The sequence below is a fragment of the Podarcis vaucheri genome (assembly GCF_965113315.1).
Source record: "Podarcis vaucheri genome assembly, chromosome: 13".
Taxonomy (NCBI): domain Eukaryota; kingdom Metazoa; phylum Chordata; class Lepidosauria; order Squamata; family Lacertidae; genus Podarcis; species Podarcis vaucheri.
The window spans coordinates 49,374,234-49,393,715 of NC_138751.1; the positions used below are offsets into that span (position 1 = coordinate 49,374,234).

General features: G+C 47.9%; 1 protein-coding gene across 1 annotated transcript in view; it reads left to right on the plus strand.

The window, feature by feature from the left end:
• Positions 1-19,482, plus strand: part of SH2D4A (SH2 domain containing 4A) — a 31,964-nt gene that overhangs the window by 9,131 nt on the left and 3,351 nt on the right. Inside the window, exons 4-9 of the mRNA XM_082195204.1 lie at positions 55-117; positions 4,169-4,249; positions 7,045-7,165; positions 15,154-15,373; positions 17,173-17,303; positions 19,057-19,277. Of these exons, the coding sequence (XP_082051330.1) occupies positions 55-117; positions 4,169-4,249; positions 7,045-7,165; positions 15,154-15,373; positions 17,173-17,303; positions 19,057-19,277 (837 nt within the window). The remainder of the gene's footprint in view (positions 1-54; positions 118-4,168; positions 4,250-7,044; positions 7,166-15,153; positions 15,374-17,172; positions 17,304-19,056; positions 19,278-19,482) is intronic.

The window sequence follows — 19,482 nt, forward strand, 5'->3', positions numbered from 1 at the left end:
CACCCAGTTTGGATCAGAATCGCAAGGAGGCAGCAAAACCTCGCAAACTGGGATGTGTACAAAGCGGTGAAAAAAGAACCAGTTCCTGAAAATGCCAGAAATCAAGAATATGCCCAGGTAATTTTCTGGTCTTATGTTACTACTCAAATGTTAAGATGAAGGTTCAGCTGAAATGAGAGAGATACACTGTGAGTTGGATGGTGCCTTCATGAAACCCAAAGCTTAGGGGGCCAAACTACACATGAATGGAAATATTGTGCTCAGATCTTCTCATATTTTTAGAAGACTTTAAAGCTGCCATGGGAGCATCAAAATGATCAGAGCTATAACCCTGTGGTAGAGGGGAGGCTTAACTTTTTCCCAGTTCAGCTATTCTGCTTCAACCCTCTCATTTAAGTCTTTTTAAAAAAATCACCCCCAAGCCTTGCCTCTCCACACTACGAGGCAAAGACAAAGAGTCTTCTGCGGTACATTGCCAATGTAGCAATTCACTGATAATTGTACTGGCTCAATGGGAACACTTTAGAATATAAAATCACTCCAGTGACGGATTTACAGTGGTACCTTGGGTTACAGACACTTCAGGTTACAGATTCCGCTAACCCAGAAATAGCACCTCGCGTTAAGAACTTTGCTTCAGGATGAGAACAGAAATCGCACAACAGCAGCAGTGGGAGGCCCCATCAGCTAAAGAGGTACCTCAGGTTAAGAACAGTTTCAGGTTAAGAATGGACCTCCGGAATAAATTAAGTTCTTAACCCAAGGTACCACTGTACACCATTCCTACATTGTTCTACTCAGAAGGAAAATCGCTAGCAGGAGAGGAGCTTGGGACATTGGTAAAAGGTAAAGGGACCCCTGACCATTAGGTTCAGTCGTGGACGACTCTGGGGTTGCGGTGCTCATCTCGCTTTACTGGCCGAGGGAGCCGGCGTACAGCTTCCGGGTCATGTGGCCAGCATGACTAAGCCGCTTCTGGCGAACCAGAGCAGCGCACGGAAACACCATTTACCTTCCCGCCAGAGCAGTACCTATTTATCTACTTGCACTTTGACGTGCTTTTGAACTGCTAGGTTGGCAGGAACAGGGACCGAGCAACGGGAGCTCACCCCGTTGCGGGGATTCAAACCGCCGACCTTCTGATCAGCAAGTCCTAGGCTCTATGGTTTAACCCACATCGCCACCCGCGTCCCGGGACATGGGTAGGGGCATCCATAATCCCTGAAGTGTTGTTGTTGTTTAGTGCAATCCCTGAAGTGAGTGGGTGATAACCACTGGCATCCTGGCACCTGAGTGCCAGACAGGTCGTCATTCCAAGAACAATCCAAACCCAACCTCAGAGGATTGGGGTCTCAGTCAAGACAAAGGGTGTGTTTAACTTGGCTGGGGAAACAGGAAAATGTAAATACTTTCCTTTGTTTCACCTGAAGATTAGAATCTGGAGGTCATGTGAGGGAAAGGGCAAGCCTGGCTGGTGCTCAGGTATCATTCAGAAGACCTCTCCCGGTTTATGACATAGTTATGACAATTTCTGCCCTCCCTTCCCCAGAGGTGGGCAGGGTTTGTGGCACCGAGTGGGGGCTCACCTGGGCAGGTGCCTCCCACCTGTTTGGGCCGGCCTTTGACCCGCCCTCGGCCAGGGAGGACAATGGACGGCCGGCCGGGGGTGGGGCAAAGGCCAAAGAAAAGAGGCTGACCCCTTTGTCCAAGCCTCTTTTGGTTTCCCTGGTCGAGGGCAGGTCAATGTCCGGCCCAAACAGGTGGGAGGCACCCGCCCAGGTGAGCCCCTGCTCGGTGCTGCAAACCCCGCCCACCTGTGGGGAAGGGAGGGCGGAAACTAGAAATATTGTTAGAAAGGGGGGGCATCCTTTGTTTGGGGCCTCTCTTGTGCTTCTTCCATGTGGTAGTTGGAAGTCTTGTTGCAACAATAAAGATCAGGCCTACTGGCCGCTGTCTTGCTTCAATCTCCTGGCTGAAGTCTCTTGCTTGTGATCCCTGACTTGTGTTGTAAATAAAAATTGCCCTTTTCCCTTATGGGGTATCCAAGAGCCCATATAGAGTCCTTACATAGGTTCCCTATTGGTAGGAGAAAATAACAGAGGCCAACCAGAGAATATTGAGAAGCATAGCAGCTAGTAAGCTTGATCTTTATTGATCTGTTGCAACAGGGTGCTCCCCTCACCCGAAGGAGAGAGGAGGAACCCAGAAAAATGGCGTGCAAGGCCTTATAAAGACTTTTGAAATTCCCAACCTGTAGATCAAGACCACCCCCAGAAACATCATACAGTGGTGCCCCGCAAGACGAATGCCTCTCAAGACGGAAAACTCGCTAGACGAAAGAGTTTTCCGTTTTGGAAGTACTTCGCAAAACGAATCTCCTATGGGCTTGCTTCACAAGACGAAAATGTCTTGCGAGTTCCTGCGGGGTTCCCCCCCTTTTTTCTAAGCCGCTAAGCCGCTTATCAGCTGATCCAATAAGCCGATAAAAGCCGCTAATAGCGCTAATCCGCTAATCTGTCAATGGGCTTGCTTCGCAAGACGAAAAAACCGCTAGACGAAGAGAATCACAGAACGGATTCTTTTCGTCTTGCGAGGCACCACTGTATAGGAATCAAAATGGTTCCAGGTTGGCCTTCCTGTGCTGATCTATGTACGTGCTTGGTTTGTACGCTCATGAACGTTACCATATATCGAAGACTTCAAAATTCCTATTCCCAAGGACTCCCAGTACGAACGCAACTTTGAATGAAGTTGGATTCACTGTAATATTTCTTGCTTGAGAGCAAGCAATTTACTCCCTGCAGAGTTTTCTCTTAAAAGTTTTGAGAGCTGAACGAGTCTGTCTCTGTGTTAATATGTAATGGGAAGGAATGTTTGTTAAGTAGGTTGGTCACCAGGCAGGAGGAAGGGAGCTCTCCTTACTGCGTTGAAAGAGGTGCTTAAATCAGAATTTGGAGGTCAAACTTGGTAACTAGTCACTGGCCCTTCTTCTGCCCCTTGGGTTAAAAAAAGCAGTTGGCTTCGTTAAACACACTTCTAAATCTTCACTTGCACAATTACTAGCTGTGGGAAATGGGACTCGCTCACCACATTAGTACTTTGGTCTACAACTTAGCAGTGACTATGGAGCTGCTATGTTTTTAGCAACATTAAATATTCCTAGATGCAGGAGAGCGTTTTTCTATGACTAAGTTCTGCGCTTTGCCATCTTTGTGGAAGGGTGATTTTGTGGGGTAACCTGTCTCGTATCACCAACGTGCTTAAGTCCAATGAATGCATGAAGGGGTTAATGCCATAGAGTAAGCTGTCCTGCCAGGCTTACCTATGTCATTTCCCCTTTCCTTGGAAGGAAATGGGTAATCAAGCCTTTGATCACCCCTAGTCTGCAGAAATGTGAGACGCCCCATCAGTCTTGGCATTCTGCCTGCTCTTGTTTAGGGAAGAATTCCCCTGAATTTGAACTTCCTTGTCCTAGTTGAACCGTTTTAATGGTTATACCTTTTAACTGGGGTGGGTTCTTTTGGTACATTTTCATTATGTGTGGCTTTTAAGATTGATTTTATACTTGTAAACTGCTTGAAAGCCATTTTGGCACATTAATTCATAATACAGTGGTACCTCGGGTTACAGACACTTCAGGTTATGCATTTTCAGGTTGTGCACCACGCCGAACCCAAAAGTACCGGAACAGGTTACTTCCGGGTTTTGGTGCTCGCGCATGTGCAGACACACTGAATCGTGCTTTGCGCATGCGCAGATATGCCAAATTGCGACCTGCATGTACGCAGACGTGGCGCTGCGGGTTGCGAACGTTGCGGGTTGTGAACGTGCCTCCCGCATGGATCATGTCTGCAACCCGAGGTTCCACTGTAACTTGGGTAAAGTATGCTAGACTGAGCAATAGCGACTGTCTGAAAATCTCCCTGTGAGCTTCACAAGCGAGTGAGGATTTGAACCCAGGTCTCCCTCTTTTTACACTCTCTCCATTCTGTTACACCGCTTTGAAGCAAAATATGTATCTCCTCTGTGGGCCTGAAAATCCAAGAATTCTGATCTTGACTGTGGGTGATTCTTCATCCTGTATGTTTTGGAACACAGTTAGATTCGAGGTTTGGAGTCAGGGTGTGAAAAGCTTACAATCCTGTTTTTCTGTTTGGCTGGATTTTAGGCTCCCACCAGTAAGCCAAGAGGTATAGAACAGATGTTGGCAGACTCTATCAATCATTCAAGGAAGTACGGCTTGCGGCAGGTAAGGAAACAGTGTGGGTTTATGGAAGCAAGTGCATTTTGTCTGTATTCAGTGTTGTTTCCTGATCTCAGAATCATAGAATTGCAGAGTTGGAAGGGACCCCCTAGAGTTATTCAAGCCCCTGCAAGGCAGGCATCGCCTAGAGATATAAGCCATGCTTCTGAATGCAAATCAAATCATGAGACCAGTGTGATCTTAAACACCCCCCCACCCCAAGGCCCTTAAATTGGGACGCTGCACATTTAGCAAACCAGAAAACTAGCCTGCCACACGATGTAGGTAAATCGTGTCAATGCTCAGTGCTCAGCCGTGGCAGGACTTTGGGGCATGGCCACTTCTCAGAGATTTCCGCTTTCATTTAAAGAAGAAGCAGAAGCCCTGGAACAGACTAGCTTCTCACACTTAGTAGAGCATGGGTAGGCAAACTAAGGCCCAGGGGCCAGATTCGGCCCAATCGCCTTCTAAATCTGGCCCACGGACGGTCCGGGAATCAGCGTGTTTTTACATGAGTAAAATGGGTTATTTGTGGGTCATAGTAATAATAATAATAATAATAATAATAATAATAATAATAATAATAATAATTATTATTATTATTATTATTATTATTATTATTATTATTATTTATTTGTACCCCGCCCATCTGGCAGGGTTTCCCCAGCCACTCTGGGCGGCTTCCAACAAAGATTAAAAATACATTAAAATGTCACACATTAAAAATTTCCCTGAACTTCAGATGTCTTCTAAATGTCAGGTAGTTGTTTATCTCTTTGGCATCTGATGGGAGGGCATTCCACAGGGTGGGTGCCACTACCGAGAAGGCCCTCTGCCTGGTTCCCTGTAGCTTTGCTTCTTGCAATGAGGGAACCACCAGAAGGCCCTCGGCGCTGGATCTCAGTGTCTGGGCAGAACAATGGAGGTGGAGACGCTCCTTCAGATATACTGGGCAGAGGCCTTTTAGGGCTTTAAAGGTCAACAAACACTTTGAATTGTGCTCGGAAACCTACTGGGAACCAATGTAGGTCTTTCAAGACCGGTGTTATATGGTCTCGGCAGCATAGGAATTCATTCATACCCCCCCCCAAATATAGTCCAGCCCCCCACAAGGTCTGAGGGACAGTGGACTGGCCCCCTGCTGAAAAAGTTTGCTGACCTCTGTAGTAGACCGTAGCAACTAATAGACATGGAATGGGGACAGGCACCCTCCAACATCCTGGCCCCCTGCTGAAAAAGTTTGCTGACCTCTGTAGTAGACCGTAGCAACTAATAGACATGGAATGGGGACAGGCACCCTCCAACATCCTCAGGAGTTGGTGCCAAGTTGTACTTTTGCAAAATCGCTGTTGAAAGTGGCGTATGAAAGGCATAATTCCCCCTGGTGTGTTCATTCCATTATCCAGTTTATTAAAGTAGTTTTGTAGTACGCCCAATAGCCTACAAAATCTGTTTTGACCAGACAGTGTGTGTGTGTGCGCGCGTGCATGTTTATATGTGCGCCCTGAGAGCAAACCTGCCACTTCATGAATAGTTTTTAAGAAATCTTATAATGTCATCTGCCAGCAAATCCTTTGTATATGGAGTGGTTTCATTTGTTTGCAGAATAGAATCCTAGAATCCTAGAATTGCAGAGTTGGAAGGGTTTCCAATCCCCTGCAATGCAGCTGATGAATAGATATTATATATTTATCTTCCCCGACAGGGACTCGAGGCAGGTGACAGACAAAAATAAGAACAGCTAAAAAGATTAAGAGAAAAAACACAATCCTAAAAAAAGAATTAAACACGGATAGAATTAAAACTTGTGTGTGTTTGTAACAGACAGACAAACACAACCAAAACAGCACATCACCAGCCCCCTCATTAAAAGCATTCAGTTCCCAAGAGTCTATTTGAACAGGAAAGTCTTCAGCTTCCAGAGGAAGGAAGGACAGCAAGGAGGGAGGCAGTCTAGCTTCTCTCGGGAGAGAATTCCAAAGTTTGGGAGCAGCCACCAAGAAGGCCCTATCCTATGTTCCCGCCAAGCATGCCTGGATAAACCTGTCTGTCTAAAACTGAAAATTACCGTATTTTTTGCTCTATAAGACTCACTTTTTCCCTCCTAAAAAGTAAGGGGAAATGTGTGTGCGTCTTATGGAGCGAATGCAGGCTGTGCAGCTATCCCAGAAGCCAGAACAGCAAGAGGGATCGCTACTTTCACTGCGCAGCGATCCCTCTTGCTGTTCTGGCTTCTGAGATTCAGAATATATTTTTTCTTGTTTTCCTCCTCCAAAAACTAGTGCGTCTTGTGGTCTGGTGCGTCTTATAGAGCGAAAAGTAGGGTATCCCTTATTTCAGGGATAGCCAACATGTTGTTGGCCAGAGGTTATTAGAGGAACTCCAACAGCCCCTGCTTGCATGGTCAGTGGGGCAGGAATGCTGGTCGTTCGCAACCAAAGCATGTTGTAGGGGCCATGTTGACAGGCCCTGTTTTATTTGCCAGACGCCTGCCATTAAAAGTGCAGCTCAAGGGGAAAGATATTTCAGCATCTTGTTGCATTTCAGAATCATAGAGTTGGGCAAAGGCTCGTTTACATGGTTGCTCAACTGTGTCCCTTGGCCCTAAAGATTAGTCAGGCGACAAATTTTGATCGGTGACTAAAGCCTTTGTCGACTCATCTGCCAATCACCTTATTAGAAGAAGTTTATGACCCTTATCAGAGGGATTGCTGAACTTCCCATTACCTGTAAATAGGATTGCCATGCAGGAAGTAGATAGGTTCACACTAAACAAAATACTTTGTGTGTGTGTGTGGCAGAGGAAAGAAGAGGAAATGAATACAACCGTGAATGACAGCAGAGCACAAGAAGTGACCCTAAATCGCACCTATGAGTCAATGGAGAAGTTGGACAAAGAAGATCCTGTTTGGTTGGAAACTCGTAAGCCCCTATTAGATCTCTTATGTGATGATGCCTATCAGATCAAACTTAGGACCCACTTGCACGATCCATTCAAAGCAGTATCATTCCACTTTGCACACGCTTGGCTTTCCCTAAAGAATCCTAGGATCTGTCATTTGCTAAGAGCTACCTAGCAGTTTGAAAGCACGTCAAAGTGCAAGTAGATAAATAGGTACCACTCTGGCGGGAATGTAAACGGCCTTTCCGTGCGCTGCTTTGGTTCGCCAGAAGCGGCTCAGTCACGCTGGCCACATGACCCGGAAGCTGTACACCAGCTCCCTCGGCCAGTAAAATGAGATGAGCGCCGCAACCCCAGAGTCGTCCACGACCGGACCTCATGGTCAGGGGTCCCTTTACTTTTACAATTCTCAGAGTGGCTGAACAGCCAGCCCCTCTTTCCAGGAGATTTAAGCAGGTAATGTGTACACAGCCTAAGGCTCCTGTTTGTTCTTTTTGCTTATTTGCAAACTAGCAGCGCAGAGATCAGAAACGGAGACATAAAAATATGAGCAAGCCACCTCCTTTGCTGAATAACTTGTACAGTGGTACCTCGGGTTAAGTACTTAATTCGTTCAGGAGGTCCGTTCTTAACCTGAAACTGTTCTTAACCTGAAGCACCACTTTAGCTAATGGGGCCTCCTGCTGCTGCCGCACCGCCAGAGCATGATTTCTGTTCGCATCCTGAAGCAAAGTTCTTAACCTGAAGCACTATTTCTGGGTTAGCGGAGTCTGTAACCTGAAGCGTATGTTACCTGAAGCGTATGTAACCCGAGGTTCCACTGTACAGTGGACGTTTGGGTTGCGAACGTGATCTGTGCAGAAGGCACATTCGCAACCCGCAGAGTTCAGCACCGCGTCTGTGCACGTGCAGGCCACAATTCGGTGCTTCTGTGCATGCGCAAAGTGCGATTTAGCACTTCGGGGCATGCACGAGAGCTGAAACCCAGAAGTAACCTGTTCCAGTACTTCAGGTTTCGGCATGTCCATAACCCGAAAACGCACAACCTGAAGCGTCTGTAACCCGAGGTATGACTGTATTAAAATACTCCTGTCACCAACCTTTATATTACAAAAAGGAACAAAAGCCTATCTTGAATTTAATCTGGCGAGAAGCTGCTGGTGTTTGTCAGCCTCAGGCTTGCCCTGCTTTAGTTCAGCAGCTTGCTTTCCGTTGCAGCTGTCCTCTCTGGCTCCACCTCTTTCATCACACACACTACTGCCACACGCTGTTGTTTTTTCCTGTACGCATTTCCTGAATCCTGGGGAAATTCCATTGCAAGGTTACCTTGGTCTGACTGGAGACGGGGAGAGGGACTTGAAGGTCTCAGAGAAGTTTGCTTGTTTGCAACCTGCATCTGTTGCACCTTCGTGCTTACCAGTTGGAAATAAAAGCACAATATTCGGAATATTTTTAAAAAACACAGAGTAACAGACCTGCAACAACAACAGCCGTTGCAAATTCTTTTGTCCCAATGTTTCCTCTGGTTAAACAGAGGTCTTGAAACAACTACAAAAACCTGCCAAACCAGAGTTAAAAGTCAGTGCTTGCACCATCCTGTTTTTTCAAAACACCTTTGACTCTTTCAGGCAGGCAAAGGTCTTTCTCTGGCTTTTCCTTCCTCCTTGAATAATTTTGTCAGCTTCTTCTGCAATGCCCAGGAGGCGGCGCTGAGGGGTGAGCCCCATCTTTGCAGGCAGCTGAAATATACTCAGAGTCGCAAAGTGATTTCATGCTCTTTATTCAGCTCATAGTGGTGAGGAGGAATGAATGAATGTCGCCTCACAGTATCTGCTTTATATACATTATTTACACAATGGGCTGCACATGATTGGCTAATTCCGGAATTCTACTGTAAGCCAATCAGGTTGTGGATTCACTTCTATCTGGAGCAGGATTGGGTGGTTCCTGCCAACCAATCATACTGCTGCATTGTTCTAGGACCAATCAGACTGCTGCATTCTGAATCCTATTGTTCTAGGACCAATCAGACTGCTGCATTTTGGATCCTATTGTTCTAGGACCAATCAGACTGCTGCAGTTTGGATCCTATTCAACTCAGTACATAACAGCAGCAATGCAGACAGACGAGGAATGAAGAGACTAGACTTAAGATATCGGAATGTGAAAAAGGCCGCAGCTTTATTGACTGGCACGAGGACCTAGCAATTTAATCACATTAAAATCCTGTTTGAATAGCGTTTCAGCTTATTGCTGCCAGACTGGAATTGGCTTGATACTGGAGAGATTCGAGTCGATTAACAGGGGAGAGCTGGTTACAGCAGGCTCTGGAGAATCGCTATAGCTGGAAAAATTAATGCATAACTAAAAGGTGGCCTGGGGAAGGGTTGTGTGCTAGATTCCTCCTCTGAATAGTTGAGCCTTATTCAATAAACTAGGAAACATGGATTGGTCTTGACACCTACTGCCATCATTTCATAGGCTCTGGGGGAGAGAGCGATGGATGTGCAGAGCTCTGCATTGGCAGGAGCAGTTAGAGATACGAGTTGGTGATCAAGAGGGAAACTCTGTTTTGTGCTGGATTGGGCATTCAAATTCTGTGATGTTTTCTCTCTGGGCGTGTAATAATTTCACTGAATTGTCGGAGGAAGTGAGTGTAGACTGGAATTCATCCCTGGACATAGTTTATTTCCCTTTCTTCTCTTTTCTTCATTGTTATACAGTGGTACCTCGGGTTACGAACTTACTGTATTTTTCGCTCTATAAGACACACTTTTCCCCTCCTAAAAAGTAAGGGGAAATGTGCGTGCGTCTTATGGAGCGAATGCAGGCGGGAGGCTCTGCTCAGCGCTCCCTTTAAAGAGCCGTGTGGAGTGTGGAGCTCTTGGGGGCTTTTCCCCAAGGAGGGAAAAGGGCTTATGTCCTGGCTTATGGGATAGCCGCGCGCAGCCTCTCCCGGACAGGGGATGAAGGCTCCCCTTGCCCGGGAGAGGCTGCGTGCGGCTATCCCATAAGCCAAGACAGCAGGTGGGATTGCTGAGCAGCGATCCGGCTTGCTGTCCTGGCTTCTGGGATTCAGAATTTTTTCTTCTTCTTTTACTCTTCCAAAAACTAGGTGCGTCTTTTGGTCTGATGCATCTTATAGAGTGAAAAATATGGTTATTAGTTCTGGAGGTCTATTCCTAACCTGAAACTGTTCTTAACCTGAAGCACCACTTTAGCTAATGGGGCCCCCTGCTGCCGCCGCACAATTTCTGTTCTCATCCTGAAGCAAAGTTCTTAACCTGAGGAACTATTTCTGGGTTAGCAGAGTCTGTAACCTGAAGCGTCTGTAACCCAAGGTACCACTGTATATGCTGGATATGTATATATATATGGGGTGTTAGTAGCTCTGCTTGGGGACCTAATGGTCAGGTGTCCCTTTACCTTTACCTTATAATATCTCCAGTGATTCGATCCAGTTGCAGATTGGCACCTTTTTTTGCCTGTGCTGCTGCTCCCTCCCTTTCCTGCAGGTTCACGCAAAGACTTCCTTCTCTTGGCACAGGCAGCCCTGGTGTGGGGAGGGGACATGAAGGGGAGAAAGTCTTTCCTAAATGTGCTGTAAATGTTTGGTGTGTACACAGCCTGATTATGCCCCAGCATGTATGTGTTTACAGTGGTGCCCCGCAAGACGAATGCCTTGCAAGACGGAAAACTCGCTAGACAAAAGAGTTTTCCGTTTTGGAGGTGCTTCGCAAAACGAATTTCCTATGGGCTTGCTTCGCAAGACGAAAATGTCTTGCGAGTTCCTGCGGGGTTTCCCCCCCTTTTTCTAAGCCGCTAAGCCGCTTATCAGCTGATCCGATAAGCTGATAAGCCGCTAAAAGCCGCTAATAGCGCTAATCCGCTAATCCGTCAATGGGCTTGCTTCGCAAGACGAAAAAACCGCTAGACGAAGAGAATCACAGAACGGATTCTTTTCGTCTTGCGAGGCACCACTGTATATGTAAGCCTCCCACTTCCCCAAGAAAAGGGAGACCCCAAAGGCTGGACAACTTCATGTTGTTTAGTGCAGTGTTTCCCAACCGGTGTTCCGCGGCACACTAGTGTGCCGCGAGACGTTGCCTGGTGTGCCGTGGGAGGGAGGCGGGCGAGTCGGGCGGCGAGAGGCGGGGCGGCAGCGGCGAGGAGAGGCCGCCCAGCGCGGGGCTCTCGCCATCTGCCTGCCTGGCTGCCTGCGTGGCGCTGACGTCACGGGGCTGTAACGTGCCCCACATAGGCACACGCGGGGCTGCGAGCTCCCTCCCTCCCACATCCCATCGCCGCTCGCTTCGGCCGGCCTACTGGACTGTCGCAGGCGGAAGGCCTGCGCATGCACGAGGTTTTCGCGCCTTCGGGATTCCCTTCACGCCTTCCTCCTCCCGGGTCCTTGAGAGCGCGGGAAGCGGCAGCGCGAGACCGGTGTTGAGCCTGGTAGGTATTGCGCTTGCCAAGGCAGTCATTTGGGAAATGAAAACTTGCAAAGCAAGCAACCAGTTCAATCTGAAGTACGTGTATGCTTAATATCCTGTATCTGAAACCTGTTCTGCCCCCTCCCCCACACTTGGTGCCATTTTCATCTACACATGCAGCAGAGTAAGTTGACCCAGAATAGTACCAATTCAGATGGCAGATGGGAGAATGACAGTGCTGAATGCTTTCCCATGTAGAACAGTCCCTGCAAATAAAAACCTAGCATATTTGGAAGAGGGATGCTAGCCTAACCATTACCTTCTATGCTGTTACTATTTTTTATTTTTTTTACATAAGTAAAAAGTGACCTTTCCCCATCTGGCATGGTGGTGTGCCTCGAGATTTTTTTCATGAAACAAGTGTGCCTTTGCCCAAAAAAGGTTGGGAAACATTGGTTTAGTGTACCTCCTCCCTTCCCCTTGTGTGTGAATCTGAGGCTCAGAGTCTTGGCACCAAGAAACGCCCATATTAAAAAGCCGTGAGCAAACAGCTGTGCAAACAGAGGCGAAGCCAACTTTCCTTTCTGAAGCTGAAGGAGACTCAGAAACACACCTCAGTGGGCTCAAACACAGCAACAAACTTTCAGATCTTTCAAATTTGCCAAACTTTCAAACTTGCCAAATCTCTCTCTCGCTCTTGTATTAAATTTTTTGTTTTACAATTTAAAGTACTCATTTTACATCCTTAAGATATCAATGACTCCTCTTCTTCTCTTTCCATGGTTCATTTTACAGATCATAAATCCCCGCATATTTTACAAAAACTATACCAATCAGTATTCCATTATTGCATCCATCAACACTTATTTACACTGCTGAATTTATCTTAATGCCGCCAGCGTTTTCACCTGTACACAATTATTTCCCATATATTCAATAAACATTTCCCAGTCTTCTTTAAACGTATGTTCTTCTTGTTCTCTTATTCTATATGTTAAATCTGCAAGTTGTGCACATTCTGTCAGCTTAAGTTGCCATTCTTTTTTGGCTGGGACCTCGCTCGGTTTCCATTTTGGGGCTAACAAAATGTGGGCCACAGTTGTGTTGTTGTTGTTGTTTAGTCGTTTAGTCGTGTCCGACTCTGCATGACGCCATGGACCAGAGCACGCCAGGCACTCCTGTCTTCCACTGCCTCCCGCAGTTTGGTCAAACTCATGCTGCTAGCTTCGAGAACACTATCCAGCCATCTCGTCCTCTGTTGTCCCCTTCTCCCTGTGCCCTCCATCTTTCCCAACATGTTGCCCCTTTGGTTTCAGCTAGTACATGGGTAGACAAGTCTAGAAAACCTTGGAAACAAATTTTCACGGCCTTTTAACAGCCTTTTATGGTGGTTCATTTACCAGAAGTACAGTGGTACCTCTAGATATGAACGGGATCCGTTCCGGAGCCCCGTTCACATCTAGAGGTAAACGTATCTAGTGACGGCACGTCTGCGCACGCATGCATCGCTTTTCACCGCTTCTGCGCATGCGCGTGACGTCATTTTGAGTATCTGTGCATGCGCAAGCAGCGAAACCCAGAAGTAGTGTGCTCCGTTACTTCCGGGTTGCTGCAGAGCGCAACTCGAACGCGCTCAACTTGAAGCAAATTTAACCCAAGGTATGACTGTAATGTATTCAGCATTAACTTGGTGTGTGTATACTTGATTCTGACTAAAGTAAGCCTCCATGGGCTTAGTTCATTCCTTGGTGTCCCCAGCCAAAAGGATAGCAGATAGCAGAGCTGGAAAAGACCTCTGGAGAACTAGTGGTGCCCCGCAACACGAATGCCTCGCAAGACGGAAAACTCGCTAGACGAAAGAGTTTTCCGTTTTGGAGGTGCTTCGCAAAACGAATTTCCTATGGGCTTGCTTCGCAAGACGACAATGTCTTGCGAGTTCCTGCTGGTTCCCCCCCCCCCAATTCTAAGCTGCTAAGCCGCTTATCAGCTGATCCGATCAGCAGATAAGCCGCTAATAGCGCTAATCCGCTAATCTGTCAATGGGCTTGCTTCGCAAGATGAAAAAACCGCTAGACGAAGAGAATCACAGAACAGATTCTTTTCGTCTTGCGAGGCACCACTGTACCACGAAACCACAGCAGTCAGCACCAAAGCAGCAATATACTGGTACCTCAGGTTACAGACGCTTCAGGTTACAGACGCTTCAGGTTACAGACTCCGCTAACCCAGAAATAGTACCTCGAGTTAAGAACTTTGCTTCAGGTTGAGAACAGAAATTGTGTGGGGCAGCGTGGCAACAGCACGGGCCCCCATTAGCTAAAGTGGTACCTCAGGTTAAGAACAGTTTCAGATTAAGAACGGACCTCCAGAACGAATTAAGTTCTTAGCCCGAGGTACCACTGTACAGCATTGGCTGGGTTCAGTACGAATCCCCATTCTCGTTGCCAAATCATGTTCCACCTGTTATTTTGCTTTGTGTGGCTTTCTTCCCCCCTTTGTGCGCATTGAGATTTCAGAAGCACCAGAAATGCCTCTGGACCATAGCTGTCAACTTTCAGATTTGAAAATAAGGGATCAGCAGCCTCACCTGTCCCAAGGACAGTCTACGGGATATCTAACAATCCGGGATAGTAGCGGGAAGCAGAGACATCACCTTGCCAACAAATGTCCATATAGTAAAAGCTATGGTTTTCCCAGTAGTGATGTATGGAAGTGAGAGCTGGACCATAAAGAAGGCTGATTGCTGAAGAATTGATGCTTTTGAATTATGGTGCTGGAGGAGACTCTTGAGAGTCCCATGGACTGCAAGAAGATCAAACTGATCCATTCTGAAGGAAATCAGCCCTGAGTGCTCACTGGAAGGACAGATCCTGAAGCTGAGGCTCCAATACTTTGGCCACCTCATGAGAAGAGAAGACTCCCTGGAAAAGACACTGATGTTGGGAAAGATGGAGGGCACAAGGAGAAGGGGATGACGGAGGACGAGATGGTTGGACAGTGTTCTTGAAGCTACCAGCATGAGTTTGACCAAACTGCGGGAGGCAGTGGAAGACAGGAGTGCCTGGCATGCTCTGGTCCATGGGGTCATGAAGAGTCGGACACGACTAAACGACTAAACAACCACAACAAGCAGGAAGCAGTAGGAAACGGCACTGGAATAAGGGAATTTCCCGCCAAAAAAGTGAAGGTTGACAGCTATGCTCTGGACCCAGCAGCGGAGGAAGCTGCTTGGGCGCCTGGGGGGGGGGCGAGCTGCCCATAGGGGCAGGGCGCACTGCGGGGCCTCCGGAGTCCGCCTGCCTCCTCCCACTCAGCCGCCCTACAGCTGGGGGGGAGGCAGCGGGCGGACCATTTGGGCAGTGTGGAGCCTGCGTGCACCCAAGCCACCACGTCTCTCCCAGGAGAGACACGTGGCTCAGGCGTGCTGCAGGCCCTGCAGTGAGTGCCACCCGGCATTTTGTCACCCCCTCAGTGGTGACACCCGGGACGGTCCGCAACCACCACACCCACCTTCCTCTGCCCCTGTCTGGACCTCCAACGAAGAGCAAATAACAACATTCTCTTTCCTGTTTCAGTGGAACGGGCAAAAGCAGCCGATGAAAGGCGGCGCTCCCTTGCCAGACAGGCCCGGGACGACTACAAGAGGCTGTCGTTGCAAGGAACCCGCAAAGGAAAAGTAGCAGGGGTCTCCACGGTTTTTAAGACAGGGGAGCAGAAACGGCCGCTTCCTCCTCCTCCTCTGCCACCGAAACCTAAGCATCTCAGTGCCGGAATGACCAATGGCAAACAAGACAGGTTAGTAACCCTGAAGGCTTTGACTAAGTCGGTAGAGTGAGGAGGTGAGGAGGGGAAGGCCAAGGGAGAACTCAGAAAGGAAACCTGAATTGTTCTTCCTCCTGTTGAGTCCTTTCCTCCTGACCACACTCTGTATATATCTACAGTGGTGCCCCGCAAGACAAATGCCTCGCAAGACGGAAAACTCGCTAGACGAAAGAGTTTTCTGTTTTGGAGGTGCTTCGCAAAACGAATTTCCTATGGGCTTGCTTTGCAAGATGACAATGTCTTGCGAGTTCCTGCTGGTCCCCCCCCCCTTTTCTAAACCGCTAAGCCGCTTATCAGCTGATCCGATCAGCAGATAAGCCGCTAAAAGCCGCTAATAGCGCTAATCCGCTAATCCGTCAATGGGCTTGCTTCGCAAGATGAAAAAACCACTAGACAAGAGAATCACAGAACGGATTCTTTTCGTCTTGCGAGGCACCACTGTATATGGATAATGAAGCTGTTGAAATTGTGCAATTGGCTTTTAAAATGCAATTCTGGGACATAAAAGGTAAAGGGACCCCTGACCATTAGGTCCAGTCGTGGCCAACTCTGGGGTTGTGGCGCTCATCTCGCTTTATTGGCCGAGGGAGCCGGCGTACAGCTTCTGGGTCATGTGGCCAGCATGACTAAGCCGCTTCTGGCGAGCCAGAGCAGCGCACGGAAATGCCGTTTACCTCCCCGCTGGAGCAGTACCTATTTATCTACTTGCACTTTGATGTGCTTTCGAACTGCTAGGTTGGCAGGAACAGGGACCGAGCAACCGGAGCTCACCCCGTTGCGGGGATTCAAACCGCCGACCTTCTGATCAGCAAGTCCTAGGCTCTGTGGTTTAACCCACAGCACCACCAGCGTCCTGAGACATAGTTCAGCTATATCGGGCTTGAACGCACCTGAATGTGACTAGCTGAGGTGACTGACGCCTCTAGCCATCCAGCAGGAGTGTTTCTGTGCGAAAAAGGCCAGTGGGAGTTATTTTGACGCGGCCTGGCACACTTCCTAGAGTTATACAAAAAGCCACAGTAGGCCATATGAAGAAAGAAACAGCTATGTTGGCAGAGGGCTGGTGATGAGTGGGCAGGCTGGGTTTTTCCTGGAGCACGTCTAAAGCACACAGTGTTTACGTGTCAATGACACACAATTAAATGCCCATGAGACCTAACTGAATCCAATATATACATATAAGGAAAATCAAAGCCAATAAAAAACCTTAAAAGGGAATGAGAATGTTTCTTACCTGAAGCAAATTTGGGGATGTGTTGAACAGTCTTTACTAACCTGCTGCCCTCCAAATGTTTTGGGGTACAGCTCCTGTCAATCCCAGCCAGAATGAGCACTTACTAATCTTTGGCCTTAATAGTGGTGGCCCCATGCCTGCTGCCAACTCCTGAAGCTCCTTGGAAATGCTGCCCTGACCCTCCTAGGCCTCATAGAAGGGAGCAAGGAGAAGGGTCAACTCCCTTTGCTTGCCTCATCTTCTTATTGCTTGGCTGGACAAATAGATGGGTCCCAAATTAAAGAAAGGAAGCAAGCAAGGGGTCACTGCTGGTGGTGAGAAGCCAGAAGAGAGTTTGGTTCAGCCCTTGTGACAAGACTCCTAGAAGGGCATCTGGCCCAAGTATTCTCCGAAACATCTATAACAGGCACACTTTATTCTAAATCGTGATTTGCATTTTTGTAAAGGAGCTTATCTTTGCAATGGGACTGAACTTAAATCCAGTGCAAAATCGTAATCTGCTCCCCACTTCTTTCTCTCTTTTTTATTGCGACAACAGGAAGCAGGCAGTACAAAGGACTGTCTCCACTGCTACTCAGGAGGCCATCATTCGGTGGTTCAAGGAAGAGCAGCAGCAGCTCCGAGCTGGTTTTGAGAAATCCACGGGCCAGGTAGCACCTTGGTTCCATGGTGAGTACCTGGTCTTCCTGCCTTTCATAGGGCAAGGGAGCCCAAGCTAAGGACCATTGTGTCAGGAATGAGCCAGCTCCAAGCAAAGATTTGCAGCCAACTGCAGCAAGCAGCCAGGAACAGAGAGGCTCAGATGTTAGTCAGGCAGGGGAGAGCCGACAGCTGCAGACTTCGGCTCTGCCTGACCTTGACGAGCAGACTGATAAGACAGTAGGGGAGAGCAGGCTAGAACACAGTCAAGGCTCACAGGAAGCACAAACAGGAGCGAACAGATCCAGAGATAGCCTCTCAGAACAAGAAAATGGTGGGGCTGATTCCCTAAGTCCGAGGAGTTGGCGAATGGGAGGGCTGCTAGATTGGAAACAAAACAAGAGACGTAAGAGTCATAAGTTCAATGTCTTCTGTCGCAGCCGGAAGGAGTCTTCAGAAGGGTCATCTTGAGTAATGATGCCAGAGGCTTTGTCAGAGCTGTCCAGAGCTCTCTGTTTGTTTTTGCAATAAATCCTTCTTTTTAATTACCTATGCTTACTGTGTTATCAAGCTGGGAACCTGGACTCCTGACATACTGCAAGACGGGGCATTTGTAGGTTTCTTGATACTATCATATGCTCAGCCTTCCTTAACCCTGTGGCCCAAATGTAGGCTGTGAGCTCCTTGGGGTAGGCACATCTTTTTCGCTTATATTGCACCATAAATTAAGTGTTTTGGACACTGCATTAATGAACAATCCCAGATAGCCTCTGTGAACCATTCACTCAGCTGACACACCTCTCGTGGGAATCATTCCCATGTCTTCATTGGTTCATCAGGAAGTTAGGACGCTCGCTTTCTGCATAAGAATTTTGGGATGGGAACAAATCTCATTAACAATGTAGCCATGTAACACATGGTGAACTAACAAAAAAAAAGGGGATTTCATTAAATATTCCTTGCTTTCACGATTGGGTCCCAGAGATGACCAACCAGACTCAGCAGGGATCTTGGAAGTGGTCGAAATTATGAGCCAAGGGTTCGTCCAGGTTTATCGTAGTGGGAGATGGGAACAAGGTGTTCTCTCTTTTGTTTTGGAAACAGCAAAGGAAGCAGCAAAGCACAAGCCCTATGGCACCCCATTTTGTTTTTCTGTCCAGCAGGTGTATTGACACACATAGCTTTCACTTAATCCAGCAGTGTTTAGGGAGGCCACGAAAGAGGTTTTTCAACAGTAAGTAGGTGCAGAGTTAGGGACACGGGTGGCGCTGTGGGTTAAACCAAAGAGCCTAGGACTTGCCGATCAGAAGGTCGGTGGTTCGAATCCCCGCGATGGGGTGAGCTCCCATTGCTTGGTCCCTGCTCCTGCCAACCTAGAAGTTCGAAAGCACGTCAAAGTGCAAGTAGATAAATAGGTACCGCTCCGGCGGGAAGGTAAACGGCGTTTCTGTGCGCTGCTCTGGTTCGCCAGAAGTGGCTTAATCACATAACCCGGAAGCTGTACGCCGGCTCCCTTGGCCAGTAAAGCGAGATGAGCGCCGCAACCCCAGAGTCGGTCACGACTGGACCTAATGGTCAGGGGTCCCTTTACCTTTACCTAGGTGCAGAGTTAAGCTGGGAAAAGTGGTCTGATGACTAATGGGATCTTGAACCAGCCAGGTCACTGAATAGGCTGGGAGCTGGTCCACTGTATTAGAGAAGATTTGGCAGCATCTTTCCAATGTGCAGCAAGCCGGCAAATAGTTTTCTCTTGTTTAGCTCTCGCCTTTCATTTTTGGGACAGGCATTTTAACCACCAAGAAAGCAGAAGAACTTCTAAGCGGTTTGGCACCTGGGAGCTTCCTGATCCGGGTCAGTGAAAAGATCAAAGGCTACGTCCTCTCGTATTTGTCGGCCAAAGGCTGCAAGCACTTCCTGATTGACGCTTCCGGGGATTCGTACAGCGTCCTGGGTGTGGCTCAGCAGCAGCATTCAACGTTGGCTGACCTGGTCGATTACCACAAGGTGCGCCTCTCGTAGTGCTCAACTTCCCCACCACCACCTCATTCTATGACTATGTTGAAGCTTCTTGGTGCACGAAATGTTATTTTGCAGGACTTAATGCAACGTTAGGTGCCCTGTAAGTGTTATTGGTTGGGACCATAGCTGTCAATGATTCCGTATTTTAAAAGGGAAATTCCCTTATTCCAAATAGGATTCCTCGCAAGCC